Source organism: Sorex fumeus, unplaced genomic scaffold (assembly GCF_029834395.1).
Source record: "Sorex fumeus unplaced genomic scaffold, SorFum_2.1 ptg000033l, whole genome shotgun sequence".
In the NCBI taxonomy this organism is placed as follows: domain Eukaryota; kingdom Metazoa; phylum Chordata; class Mammalia; order Eulipotyphla; family Soricidae; genus Sorex; species Sorex fumeus.
In genome coordinates, this window is record NW_026606090.1 from 21906463 (window position 1) to 21921265 (window position 14803).

Here is a 14803-nt window from a genome sequence, read left to right on the forward strand (position 1 = left end):
GCAGAAAATAAATAGGGATCCAGGCAGCGGTCACTGCCACCACAGAATTGTGCTTTCTGACTGCAGAGCTTGCGACTCCTTGAGACCCATTGAAGCAGCTGCAGAATGCTGGTTACAGAGTGGGGTGGTGGTGGGGGGAGAGGGGGGGCAATGGATGGGGACCCCCCCAGGCCAGACCTGGTCGAAACAGCATGTAAAGTGACTGGGAAGGAACCTTCTAATCCTGGGATGTTCACTGACAGGTCTTCTGGTGGAAGACAACCTCCTTATTCACTTACCACTGCAGGGCCCAGGGGAAGGAGCTCAAAGTCTGTCTCTTTAGGAGGACGTTAAGAAGGCCGAGTCCTATTACCGTCACTCCAGGGGTCTGCAAGGTCACTGCTACAGGGTGGCCAATGCCACAAACTCTGGTCAGCAACAACTTGGGTTTGGCTCATCAAGGTGAAAGTGACCAGTGCTGCTGTGCCAGTGCAAAGACAGATAGTGTGTGTGTGTGTGTGTGTGTGTGTGTGTGCATGTATGTGTGTATGCATGTTTGTGTATGCGTGTGTATGTATGTTATGTGTGTATGCATGTATGTTTATGTGTGTGTGTATGTATGTGTGTGTGTGTATGTGTGTGTGGTGTTAACAGAAACACCTTGCTCTAGGGCAGCAGAGATGATAATCTGGTAGGGGCTTGTATGCAGCTGGTAAACATGAGTAAATTTTTATTAAAGTAGATGGCCAATGTGATTCCTCTGATCTGGGTGATCGTAGACAGGCATTAGGGAGTTCCTCGGCCGGCTGGCTGGCCGGTACTCCTGGGCAGCACTCAATCCTGAACTCAATGACTGGCTACTGACTTGGTATCTGTTGTGCTGAAATGCCTGAGCTTCTCAGATCCCAACCAATATTACTGCCTGGTGTGAATTTCTGATGTCAGACACTGTGAACAGAGGGTTTCTGCCAACGCACATCACCGGTCTGATCTCCAGCCCCGCGCCCAGGAAGCGTGGTTGTGCTGGCGCATGGGGGACATTGAAACGGACACCGGGTGATGCATAGTTGGCCTTCCTGGCAGGGCGGCAGCCGGGGCCTCAGTGGGCTTGCGCCACCTCGACCGGAGCCTGCAGGTCCGCTGCAGACTTGTCCTGGGCTTTCTTGGTGTAATCGCGCTCTCCAAAAATGGTGCTGCCGATTCGAACATTCGTAGATCCAACTTCAATCTGTGGGAAAGGAGGTTCAAGGGGGGAATGAAATGTAGCCCGGGCTGACGATGCCCCTGGATCACGCTTTCTCGGGTAACTCGACCAGCTTCATGAGCATTTTCAGGAGGAGGAAGGATTTCTTTGGCTCTCCCGGGGGTGGGAATCTGAGCAGCACTGAGTTCGGTAGAGCCAGAGATGCTGGACACACAGGCCAGCAGATGCCCACATACATGCAGAGGCCATATGGAAAAAAGAGCCTCTTTTAACTCTCTGAGCAGGACTTAATTCCACTGTACTTGTCAACACACATTATTATTATTATTATTATTTTTGCTTTTTGGGTCACAGCCGGCAATAAACAGGAGTTACTCCTGGTTCATGCACTCAGGAATTACTCCTGGCGGTGCTCGGGGGACCATATGGGATGCTGGGAATCGAACCGGGGTCGGCCGCGTGCAAGGCAAACGCCCTACACACTGTGCTATTGCTCTAGCCCCGAGACACATTATTTTTAACAACAAAGTTGGAGCAGTAGTACAGTGGATTGGGTGCTTGCCCCATACGCAGCTGACCCGGGTTCAATCCTCGGCACTCAGTGTGGCCCCCCAAGCCCTGCTAGAAGTGATCCCTGAGTGCTCAGGGCTACTAGGAGTTAAGCCATGAGTACCCCAAGGTGTGGATCCAAAACAAACAGATAAAAATTAAACCTGAGGTTACGGCATGACCACTTAACTGTCATCAATCCAGGCCTACAGATTTATATAGATGACTTGTTAAATTTATCATTTGTAGTACAACAAACGATCAATTTCTTATTTTCCTTAACATACGACTAGAGAATTATACTGGGTTTAAAAGAACGTATCACGACATGAAATGGGTCATGCTGTATGATTTCTATACACTTCCCTTTGCAAGGATAGCAAAGGAGGCTATTAGAGAAGCTGAGTCACTGCTCTTAGGTACCTAATTCACAGAGGCATTTTGGTTTTGGGCCATGCCTGGTGACGCTCAGGAGTGATCCTCAACATCCCATGTAGTCCCCTGAACACCACCAGGAGTAATTTCTGAATGCAGAGCCAGGAGTAACCCCTGAACACTGCTGGAAGTGACTCCCCCCAAACCAAAAGGCAATTAAAAAAAAACCGGTGTGGAGGTGACTCGTGGTGGTCCCTGGGCTGGGCCATACCTCGCGGTGCTGGGCATGTAACCCAGGGCTTCGCATATATGTGACATCCGCTGACCCACTAGCCCATGGACCTTGGCCCTGCGGCAGAGAGGAGGTGGGCCGAGGACACTCACCGCATGTTGGAAGTCCCCCGACATGCCCATGCTCAGCTCGACCTGGTCGGCAGGGATACTCATCTTATGACACAGCTCCTGGCGGAGCGACAGCAGCACCTGTGGGGGGACAGGGTCAGGTTGGCCGCCTCCCTCCCGGGAGAGCGCCTACAAGGGGCCGAATGGCAACGCCCTGACCACAGGAGTTAAGACCTGCCAGGACGGGCAGGGAAGCTACTTCAGGGAGCTTTGGTGGACTCTCGCCCTTTCCTGAGAAGCACCAATCGTCGGAGAGGAAGAAGGGGCGAGAGTCCTGCCCAGACCACGCGCAGGCTGGGTGTGCACCAGTCGGAAAGGCCGCTGGGAGATTTTCTTATGAAAAGAGAAGCGGCTGTTGGGTGGCACCCGAAGGTCTATCTGGGCTTCCCCTGGCATTTGTTGCCCGTCCTGCAACTGCATTTCAGTGTGACCTGCTGCAGCTGGGGCGCCAGGACCGCCCCCCGCAACCCGGGCCCCCTGTACCTGGAAGTCAGGATTTGGTCCTCGGCTGAGGTCATGCCCAAAACTGCCGATGGTCATCAGTCCCACAAACTCCAGGCTGGGGCACTTGGCGTTGATGTGTTCTACCACAGCGACCATCTCCGAGGGCAGAAGGCCGTGTTTACCTTTGCAAAAAAAGGCAAATTACTGCTCTCAAAGTGATCTAAGCGCTGTAGGAGGGCTCTATTTTCCTCCCGGCTGCCTTCGAACAGAGCAGCTCTCATACTCGGGTTTCTCTCCCAGTTTACTTAAATACCGTGGCTTACAGAATTGCTTATGACGCTTTTGTTACAGACCTTCAATATTCCAACCCTGTCTCATCGCTGCTGTCACCTTCCCTCCACCGCTGTCCCCATTTTCCCAGCCAACCCTCGAGCCTGCCCCTGTAGCAGGCCCAAAATAATTTATTTTAGTGCTTCTTACCACTAACTGGCTAATTCATACCGTTGGCCTTCTGTTGGGACTTTCTGAAAGAACTTGTACTCAGGTCCCAAAGAATAATTTTATAACTGTGATCTTTTCTTAGGTTGCTACCCTTCGGGTCAGGCTCCAAATTTTTTCAGGTTTAAGAGCGAAAACTGAATTAAAAAAAAAAGAGCTAAAATGGGATCTTTTCGGTATCTAAGCTGAGGGAACAGAAGGGAGAGAACACACACAGCTTTCCTTGGGATAGGAATAAGACTTACACTGCCAAAACACCAACTGAACCTGAAAATGACTTTTTCAAACCTGATTTTTCGATAGTTACAGTCTCATAAATTGGTAAAACAATCTGAAGTCTCTATTAAACAATATCACTACTGGAACAAGTTAGTTGAGTTTCTAATTAATAATGAGAGGAAAGGTTATGATCACACAAATGATTATTGGTGAGGCAGTTATAAGAACCACTGATACTCTTTCCCTCATTTATCAAAGGGAGATGCTGAGAACATTCGTTAAACTTTCACTGGGCCACACTATAGCTAAAGGAGCTGAAATGATACTTGATCTGGAGTCCATTTTCCATTTACCTGTAGAGCTAATGTAAAAGTTACAATCTAGGTGCATGCAAACAGAACAGCTGCTAAAAAGTACGGAACGCTATGTGCCAATTCCTGAGAGCTTTTTATTTAGTAACTTCCACAGGTGCATTTAACTACCTCTATTCCCAAGGTGAGGAACCTGAGATGGAGGTTCTAGGACCTTTTCTTTTCTTTTCTTTTTGTTTTGGGTCACACCTGGCAATGCTCAGGAGTTACTCCTAGCTTTGCACTCCGGAATCACTCCTGGCGGTGCTTGGGGGACCATATAGGATGCTGGGAATCGAACCCGGGTCGGCTGCGTGCAAAGCAAACGCCCTACCTGCTGTGCTATTGCTTCAGCCCCGGTCCAGGACCTTTTCTAAGATCACACAACTAAGAACTCTGGAACTGGATATGAACCCTATGAGCCTGCCCTCAGGGCGGACGTGGAACAAATGTCCTCACTGTGTCCCTCATGTTCAGACTCCTGGATCCGGGTGTTCTGACAGTTGCAAACACTGACTCTTCTCTGTGGACACGCCTGGCACTGCCGAAGGGCTATTCCTGGCTCTGTGCTCAGCAGGCAAGCAGCAGGGCTGAGTATCCGAGAGCTGAGGTGAACAGCAGGGCCAACCATGCAACCGTATGCAGGGCTGTGGACTGAGGTTGGCAGCACGCGAGGTTAAGTGCCTTAACCCCGGATGATTTCTCCGGCCAGTAAACACTCATTCACCAGACAGCTAACAAGTAAGACAGGAGGGCTTCTGTGTCAACAGCTTTATCTGCATTGTCACACTCAGTCCCCAGAAGCCCTCTGAATGGAGGCATTGTTGTGTATTCCTGCCAGAGAAACAAAGAGGGCAAGAAACCTGGCCACCCGCACACAGCTGGAAGGCAATGGCGCTCCAGGGCAAGGGCCGCCCACGCTCAAGTCTAGGCTTGTGCTGACCGGTCCAGTTAACCCCAGGTCCTGAAGACAACACGCACTGATGACAGAGCTTAAGTCTGTCCCCTGTGTGGGGCTGACTAAGGCTATTTGGGAGCGAAGATCTGGTCTAGGAGGGAGGGCTCCACGGCTGAGCACAGGCTTGGCAGGGTTCACTGTCACTGTCACTGTCCTCCCGTTGTTCATCGATTTGCTCAAGCGGGCCCAGTAACGTCTCCATTGGAGACTTTGTTGTTACTGTGTTTGGCATATCGAATACATCACGGGGAGCTTGTCAGGCTCTGCCCTGCGGACGAGATACTCTCGGTAGCTTGCCGGGCTCTCCGAGAGGGGCGGAGGAATCGAACTCGGGTTTGTCATGTTGGCTGCGTGCAAGGCAAACGCCCTACCGCTGTGCTATCGCTCCAGCCCTTCTGGCAGGGTTCAATTCTCAGCAAAGCAGATGGTCCCTGAGCACCGCGAGGAGCAACGCCTGGGTCAAGGGCAGAGCCAGGCGTAACTCAGCACTGCTGGGTGTGGCCCCGAGCCACGATACAATACAGTACCATGAGAGACCTAAGAAGCATGACGTAGCACTGGCTTCCGGCTGCTGCTCTGTGGGCTCTGCAGGCCCGCAGAGAAAAAAAAGGTGGAAAAATCACTGTGACATACGCATCTTTCAGTATGCAGGATTTTCTTTCAAGGATTTCTGGAGAGGGGAGTCACAGTTCCCCTCTACTCTCCTCCTCCTAAACACCCTGGAACAAAGGAACTGGTTGGATGTCACTATGCCACTGCAAGAGGACACAGAGAACTCACTTTAAGGCCGGGTTGCTATCACCTCAGCTCTCGGGTACTCGGCCCTCTTATCCACTTAGCTCTCGGGTGCTTGGCTCTAGTATCCATTTAGGTCTCGGATACTTGGCCCTACTATCAGCTCAGCTCTGGGGTGCTTGGCCCTACTATCCACTTAGCTCTCGGGTACTTGGCCCTACTATCCACTTAGTTCTTGAATACTCAGCCCTATTATCCACTTAGGTATTTGGTCCTACTACTACCTCAGCTCTTGGGTACTCAGCCCTACTATCCACCTCAGCTCTCGGGTACTCAGCCCTACTATCCACCTCAGCTCTCGGGTACTCAGCCCTACTATCCACCTCAGCTCTCGGGTACTTGGCCCTACTATTCACCTCGGCTCCCAGATACTCGGGCCTACTATCACCTCAGCTCTTGGATATTCGGCTCTACTATCCACTTAGCTCTCAGATATATATTCAACCCTCCTATCCACTTAGCTCTTGGAAACTTGGACTCTGCTACTCTTTCTGAGTTCCAGACCCTTCCAGGGATGAGAGAGATACCATTTTGCCTCGGTCACTTACTCTCCTCGCCACTGGTGTTGATCTGGACCATAACTTTGAGTCTTTCAGGAGAACCTTTCTTCTGCCATGAACTGTTCACTTTGTCAGCCAACTTCATGGAATCCACTGTTTCCAGCATGGAGAGATTGGGGACAGCTGTGACAAAAAAGAGGCAAAGCAACTCTCTATTCATCTGCCTGCAGCAAGCAACATGTTGCAAATCTTTCCTTGGAAAGCTGGAAAAATAATGAATTCCAAAGGAGACAGAGAGGGGCCGGAGCGATAGCACAGCACAGCGGGTAGGGTGTTTGCCTTGCATGCCTTGCATGCAGCCGACTCGGGTTCGATCCCCGGTATCCCATACGGTCCCCCAAGCACCACCAGGAGTAATTCCTGAGTGAAAAGCCAGGAGTAACCCCTGAGCAGTGCTGGGTGTGACCCAAAAAGCAACAAAACAAAACAAAACGAAACAAAACAAAACAAAACAGACAGAGAGGTAAGTCTCCATGCAGCTAAGATCTAGATAAGTCTGATTAGACACTGTTTGAATATCACTCCATCTTCAACACTGGGTTAACCTTCAAAGTCTAACCAGCAAAAAGGCCAGGGCAGGAGGGACCCCCTCAACTGGCACACGGAGAGGCTGCACACATGTCTAGGCCCCAAGGTGCTGAGAACTGCAGGCTTGATCTGATGAGCTTTCAGTATAAACTGGCGGGGGATGCAATATAGAGCTTTGCTTTATGTGAAAGAGGTACAGGATTTGCTCACCAGCATCCAAACCCAAACAACAAACGAAAAGGACAGCTCATCCAGGACAAAGTGCATCCTGGGATATAGGGTACCAGCCTATTCTGAAGCGCTTTGGAATACAGGAGCTTATTTAACGAAGACACAGGAATGACCTAACCTCGGAAGCTAAATGAGGCCAGCCTTAGTAAGACAGGTACAGAATAAAATAATAAAGTTTATTTTTTATCACCAGGTGTATATAAAGATGGCTGGGAGGGGCCGGAATGACAGTATGGTGGGGAGGTCCTTTGCCTTGCACGCAGCCAACCCGGTGAGATTCCTAAAAGCTGCAGCTAGAAATCAGTATTAGTCTGGTCTCAACTAACTCGTAACATGCTAAGCACTTCGTAGGTGCTATTAGCTCCAGTTTACAGGTGGGGAAATAGGCTCAGAAAGATGAAGCTTATTCAAGTTTAGAAAATTAACACGTGGTGTTTGTGACTCGAAGGCAGGCCTATCTACTCCCTGGATTTCTTTTTCTTCTCGTGGTGCCAGTGAGAGGACCCACGGGCCTTCTCCGTCACTCCATGCTGCTTTGCTTCAGAAAGTCTCTAAAGAAAGAGTCCTGCTCTCTGTCTCTCTCTGAACACATGCAAGCGACGCTGAATGTGGCCCTCAAACTAAAAAATGACAGTTTATACATGCTTGATGAAAAAAAAAAAAAAACAAAGTAAGCATATAGAAGTGTATGCAGTAAGAAGTCAGAGCTACCAATCTACTCTCTGGTGTTGTTTTTTTCCGGCATGGGGCCAAACTTGACACTCCATCTCTGGGCCACATTCCCAACAATCTTTTTTGTTTGTTTTGGGGCCATATCTGGCGATGCTCAGGGCTTACTCCTGGGGATCTGGTCCGGCTGGCTGCATGCAAAGTCAACGACCTCCCCACTGATCACTCTGGCCTCTCCCACCCCCTTTATATCTGCCTGGAGATGAAAAATAGCACTTAGAAAAATAAACTTTATTATTTTATTTTGCACCTGTCATAGTAAGGTTGGGTATTACTGAATCCTGGACTTTTATACCTTTTGTATGTGTGATTTGCTTTTCTGTTTTTGCCTATTTTTTCCTTATAGAGTGAAAAAAATTAAGCTTTTTATGTATTCTAGACACTAACTTCCTCTCTGTGTGGTGGGGGTGGGCACTCACCACTTATGCTTATATAGACATAGAAGGACACCTCCCAGCTCGGTATTTGAAGGTCAGCTCAGGGGACCATGCAGTGCTGGAGACTGAACCTAAGCTTCTTTTTTAAAAAAATAATGCTTTACTTCTGCACCTCAAAAGAAGCAGTGACCAAAGTACAAAGACAGTCTACAGAATGGGAAAGGATATTCGCCGAATACACATCTGACAAGGGGTTGATATCAAGGATATACAAAGTACTGGTTGAACTCCACAAGAAGAAAACACCCAACCCCATCCAAAAATGGGGCAATGAAATGAACAGAAACTTTCTCAAAGAAGAAATACGAATGGCTAAAAGGCACATGAGAAAATGCTCTACATCATTAATCATCAGGGAGATGCAGATCAAAACCACAATGAGATACCATCTCACACCTCAGAGACTGGCCCACATCCAAAAGAACAAAAGCAACTGATGCTGGCATGGATGTGGCGAGAAAGGGACCCTCCTTCACTGCTGGTGGGAATGCCGACTGATTCAGCCCTTTTGGAAAACAGTATGGACGATTCTCAAAAAATTAGAATTTGAACTCCCATTTGACCCAGCAATACCACTCCTGGGAATATATCCCAGAGAGGCAAAAAAGTATAGTCGAAGTGACATCTGCAATTGTCTGTTCATTGCAGCACTCTTTACAATAGCCAGAAACTGGAAGAAACCTGAATGCCCAAGAACAGATGACTGGTTAAAGAAACTTTGGTACATCTACACAATGAAGTACTATGTAGCTGTTAGAAAAGAGGAAGTCATGAAATTGACATACAAGTGGTAGTACATGGAAAGTATCATGCTAAGCGAAATGAGTCAGAAAGAGAGGAATAGACATAGAAAGATTGCATTCATCTGGGGAACATAAAGTAACAAAATGGGAGAATAACACCCAGGAGTGGCTGAGATTAGTACCAGGAGGATTACTCCATGGCTTAGAGGCCAGCCAGGCATTATAGGGGAAAAGGCAGCTCAGATAGAGAAGGGAGCACCAAATAAAGGGTGTTGGGAGGATCCTCCCAGGATGGGAGAAGCATGCTGAAAGTAAACTATCGACCAAACATGATTGCCACTCAATGCCTCTTTTGCAGACCACAACACCCAAAAGGAGAGAGAGAACAAAAGGGAATGCCCTGCTACAGAGACAGGGTGGGATGAGGGGGATGGGGGGGTGGGAGGGATACTGGGACCCATGGTGGTGGAAAATGGGCACTGGTGGAGAGATGGGTATTTGATCATTGTATAACTGAAACCCAAGCACAAAAATTTGTAAATCTACAACTGTACCTCGTGGTGTTTCACTAATAAAAATTTTTAAAAAATTGCAAAAGAAAAATAATGCTTTAAACTAATCACCGTGAGATGCACAAAGTAGTTCCTGATTGAGTTTCAGTCATGCAATATTCCAGCACCCAACCCTTCACCAGTGCACATTTCCTGCAAGAACCCAGGGCTCTGACGCCCAGCTTATATGCGCTTTATCTCCTTTTAAAAATATTATTTTTCTAGTGAAAAATATTTTTGTCTCAGTCTGTGCTTCTCTTTTGGTTGGAAGTACACAAAACTTTAATCTATGTGTAATCAAACCTTTGCTCTTTCTTTTGTGGCTTCCAGACCTGGTGTTTTCTTAAGACTTTCCCTAGCCCGAGAAAATGAAAAAAAGTTTCCTTATATTTTCTCCTAATAGCTTCAGCTTTGATTTTCAAGATAAGGTTCTTTAATTGGAATGTGTGAAAAGGAATCTAATTATTTCTCAAATAAATAGTTGCCTGCCCCACGGTGGTTTAGTAAGGATAAATATGCGACCCCCTTCCTTCACACGGGATAAATCGGCTTTTGAAGAGCAGCCGAGTCGTCTGCTCCCAGGTGGAAGCTGGGGACCCGACATAAATCAGACAGATGCCACAGCACGAAGGAAACAACGAGCTTTAAGAGCCAGGAATGCGGGGCTGGAGCGATAGCACAGTGGGTAGGGTGTTTGCCTTGCACACGGCTGACCCGGGTTCGATTCCCAGCATCCCATATGGTCCCCTGAGCACTACTAGGAGTTATTCCTGAGTGCAGAGTCAGGAGTAACCCCTGAGCATTGCTGGGTGTGACCCAGAAACAAACCAAAAAACCCCCCCAAAAAACCCCAGAATGCTGCCATGAAAGACACTGATCCTTAAGAGGGGACAGGAGAGGGTGTCCCACAGGAGTCTCTGCATATTCCCTAAGCAACGTTGGGGATGCGGCATGGGAGGGGAATAGGAACTGACTGTGGCTGACTCTGAATTCTGAGGGGCAGAGAATCTGGATGCAGTTCGATTTCAAAGGAGAAATGTTGGGGCGCACTTGCTCAGTCTGTCACCGTCCCCCTGGCCCCCTTCCCCCCTCCCCGCCATCCCCCCACTGTGCTTCTCAGGTTTTGGGGTTCTCAGATATGTTACCCAACAAAGACCAAAGATAAAACACGGGCTGGAATAGGACAGCGGGTGGGGCACTGGCCTTCCATGCAGCCAAGCTGGGATGGTCCATGAGTTCGCTAGGAGATATTCCAAGCACAGAGCCAGGAGTAAGCCCTGAGCACTGCTGGGTGTCGCTCTTTCCACAACACACACACACACACACACACACACACACACACACACACACACACGTATATTCATAAAACAGACTGAACTACATGAAATGAAAAACTTCTGTGATGTAAAAACAACATCAGCAAGAAGGTGAAAAGAGGGACGACAGTGATAGTACAGTGGGTAGGGCAATGGCCTTGCACATGGCGGACCCTGGTTCCATCCTAGCATTCTATATGGTCCCCCGAGCACCACCAGGAGTGATCCCTGGGTGCAGAGCCAGGAATGACTCCTGAGCACAGCTGGGTGTGGCCAACCTCCTCATAGCTCCCAAAAAGAGAAGCCCCAAGAACTCAAATTTCTCTCCCCAACCAACTCCCAATCACAAACGAGGAGTTAGGAGGATTTACGAATCTGTCCCCTCTTCCACAGACAGTAATCAAAAGGGTACAACACTGGCAGAAGAAGGGGGCAGAGCTTTCTCTGCAGATTTTGTTTTATCTTACCCATCAATTTGTTGACATTTTGTTTCTGCAGATGTCCAATGAAGTGCCATTTAATGTCAGGACATGAAGACAGAATCTGAAAAGGTAATCAAGTTTATCTCCGATTTAATGGTGCCGGTGCCAGTCCAAACACCCTTATCTTGCCTATCTATGCAATAAACTACTTTTCCCACCTACCGCCAGCTTCCTAAGGATACTGTGAGCAATGCTTAAGGTTACTATTGTGCTTCTCATCCTCTTTCCACCTTTCAATTACCACCCACCAAGAATGGAATGACTAAAGCTTTCAGATTTCAAAAGGATTCACGATGATAATAAGCCTGAAAATCTCCATACCCAGCAGCAACACAGGAGAAAAATGACAATTTAATAAAGAAAAAAATCTAGCTGGGAAATATCTGGGGTGCAAGGTGAATGCTGATGTTTCTACTGACAGTCTTACTCTCCCACTCTAAAACCCAACCATCGACGAGGGCCTCTTTCTCTAACACAGAGCCACGAATCAGAGGCTTGTTCCTCAAGGCTGGGTTCCGCCTCGAACACATGTTTTCTCAGTTTCTTTACTTGCCGTGCTTCTGTTCTCTCCTGAACACCTACTCCTTTCCTCCCCACCCATCTTTCTAAGTTAGTTGTGTTCAATAAAAACCATCTTGATAAGTAAACATACACGCGACTTAGAGACAAACAAAAAAAAAATGTAGGCATTCACTCACTTTAGGATTCGATGCTTTTTCTAGCAGTTCTTGAACCTAAAGGGGAAAACAAAAGAAGACACTTCCAGAAGCAATTTGGAAACAACGGTGCTTTGGATGGTGGGGGCATCCATCCAAGCTCAGGGGGCTCCTGGGAATAGTTGGCCCAGGAGGGGTCAGCACTTGGGCCTGGCGGTGTGGTGTTATTTGGTGTACCACGTGACTGTGACATCCTGAAGTCACATGGGTTATAGGGGTTGGGGTGGGGGTGGGTGTGTGATGGGCTGAGCTCCAACCTAGAGCATGCATGGCATGAGTTCCAGCCCCTGGAGGCGTCCCCTCAGCCTCCGCACACGGCTCTTACATAGTTCTCCCCGAAAGTGCGCTGGCCATGCCCATAGGCCTCGATCACCATGTCTGCAGGTTTGGTTTTGCTGACTGCTACCAGCCGGGGCTGGACGGCAGGGAGGTCCTGTTCAAAGACAAAAGAGCCCAGAGTGAGTGTTTTGGCAAGTCCAACATACTGTGAGATTGCATCATAAAAATACCAGGTTTTTAAAAAAATAGGGGCAATACCTAGCACCCATGGAGCTGGCTGGGCCCCTACATGAGTTGCTGGGGATGGGACTGGGCTGGTCACATGCAAGGCGAATGTGCTACCCACTGTAACCTGTCCCGTTTCCTGGGAATCCACTTTTATTTAAAATTTAATTTAATTTTATTAATTTTTATTAGTGAGACACCATGAGGTACAGTTGTAGACTTACAAATTTTTGTGCTTGGGTTTCATTCCTTGGTTAAAGAAACTTTGGTACATTTACATAAGGGAATCCACTTTTTAAGGAACTGCAGAAACATCTGCTGCCTGGCTAGGCAGTAGGTGGGGAATCCCCCGAGGGAGGGGGCACTCTGACCAGAAGCGATCTCTTGTGGCTTCTGAAACCCCAGGGCCAGAGATGTCTGAAGCTCTGTCTGGTTCGGTGTGATTACTAATCTTGTTCTCACTTACCCTCCAAGGCAGCCTGCTCAGGATAACTAATTTCTTGTTCAACTAATCAAAGTCATAGCTGAGTCCTGGACATCAAAAGCGCCAGCTCAGGATCAGGTCTACCTGATACCCTCTCCTGGCTGATCCCATACCCAAAGGCCAAGGCTTTGCAGGTTCTGGGCAAAACAAACCCAAACAGGACCAAGAGATTCCCCTCCTTCAGCTCAGTGTTCAGGCACCTTGCCAGCCCCGGGATATGCACAGAATCACAGGATCTCCAGGGGCCTGAAAACTCAATGATTAGCAGACATTTCCTTCAGAAAGCGGCATTACTGGGACCCGAAAGATCATATAGTGGGTGGGATCTTGCCTTGCACGTGGCCTAACTGGTTTTGATCTGGGGCACCCTATATGGTCCTCTGAGGCCACCAGAAGTGAACCCTGAGCACAGAGCCAGGAGTAAGCCCTGAGCACGGCTGCTGGGATGTGCTCCCTCCGCCCCAAGCCGCATGATCAGCCTCTTAGGAGACCACGTCATAGCTCTCTCCTATTGGTGCCACACCAGAGGTGCTCAGGGTTCACTGGTGGCCGGCCTCGGGCACCCTATGAGGTACCAAGGCCTGACCTACTGTACCGTCCCCAAAACTGAACCTGCAGAGTAAGCTTAGCTGGGGAATCCCTGCTTTTTTCTTAGGGAATCAGACTTTTTTTGGCTTTTCTGTTTTAGGACGACCCCTGGGCATGCTCAGGGCTTACTCCTGGCGGGGCTCAGGGGATGATGCGGGGTGGCAGGGCAGCGACCCCTGCGAGTGCAAGGCCAGCGCCTACCTCCCGCACGACCCTTCCCACCCCTGCACTGCTCCAACAGCCTGATGATTCAAGACCTGCTCTGAGTCGTGACTCTGTAAATGATTGATCAGGGAAACCTTTAGCCTCTGCTCGAGTCTGTCTCCCGCGGCGCCTCTCAACTCAGAGGACACCGAGAGGGCGCAGATAATCTGTGACTTTGGGCTAATGAAATTCTAGGGGGACACGCGCGTTGCCCTGACGCTTCTCGGGAGAGGGGGTCCGCCCCGTCCTGTCCCTGTCCCCAGGTGCCACTAGCGCTGGGGCCTCCGGAGCCCGGCCGGCCCCCCGTCTCCTCGCCGGCGAGGGGCAGAGCAGACGTGCACGGAGCATTTACTGGGCACTGACCAGCCGCGCCGCGGGCAGCTCGGTCCGCGCTGCTGGGCGCTGCTCACCTTCCTCCCGGCCAGGCGCGGCCCGGTCCCGCCCCGCCCCACGCAGGGGTCCCGCCTCACCCGCGGCCGTCGCGCCACCGCCTGCTGCACGCGCTCGTTCACCGCCCGCAGGGCGGCCCCCAGGCCCAGCTCCGCAGACATGCCCCCGGCTCGCCACATTCCCCGGGGACCCCCCGCAGAGCTCGGAGACCATCTTCCGGTCCCGCCCCGTCACGACAAGGCTGGGCCCAATCACCGCTCCCCGCCGCGTGCCCTCGTCCAATCGCCGCCCGGGTGGGGCGGCGGGGCGGGGCGACGCGCGGCCCCGCCCCTCGGCGGTGGCCATGTTGGGGAGGTCGCCGCGGGGAACTTGGGGGGTCCGGGTCCCGGGGACTGTGCTGGCGTCGTTCCAGCTGCTCCTCCCACCTGCCGAGAACCTGCCGAGAATCTCGGTTTCAGGGTTCTTTCCAAATGCCTCGCCGGCGTCCCCTTCCCTGGCCTTCCCTCTGAGCTGAGAGCGAAGATTTCTGTGCGCAGGAACCAGGATTAAAAGCTGGCAGAGCAGGGG

At 50.1% G+C, this 14803-nt stretch overlaps 1 protein-coding gene across 1 annotated transcript; it reads right to left on the reverse strand.

Annotated features, from left to right (window-relative positions):
• Nucleotides 1-583: 583 nt before the first annotated feature.
• On the reverse strand, nucleotides 584-14455 carry PLPBP (pyridoxal phosphate binding protein). Its single transcript, XM_056116947.1, has 8 exons — nucleotides 14317-14455; nucleotides 12392-12499; nucleotides 12049-12084; nucleotides 11336-11411; nucleotides 6322-6456; nucleotides 2993-3135; nucleotides 2492-2590; nucleotides 584-1207 (listed from the first exon to the last, which is right to left on the reverse strand). Exons 1-8 carry the CDS (start codon nucleotides 14413-14415, stop codon nucleotides 1079-1081), a joined length of 825 nt encoding a protein of 274 aa, XP_055972922.1. The 5' UTR covers nucleotides 14416-14455; the 3' UTR covers nucleotides 584-1078.
• Between the last annotated feature and the right edge of the window lie 348 nt (nucleotides 14456-14803).

Bases quoted from the DNA above. Each gene is read 5' to 3' on its own strand.
- PLPBP (XM_056116947.1), bottom strand. From the start codon at position 14,415: ATGTGGCGAGCCGGGGGCATGTCTGCGGAGCTGGGCCTGGGGGCCGCC. The intron at 2,591-2,992 runs GTACAGGGGGCC...GTCCCCCCACAG, and splicing joins GACCAAATCCTGACTTCCAG to GTGCTGCTGTCGCTCCGCCA. The intron at 1,208-2,491 runs GTGAGTGTCCTC...CCTTTCCCACAG, and splicing joins CGGGGGACTTCCAACATGCG to ATTGAAGTTGGATCTACGAA.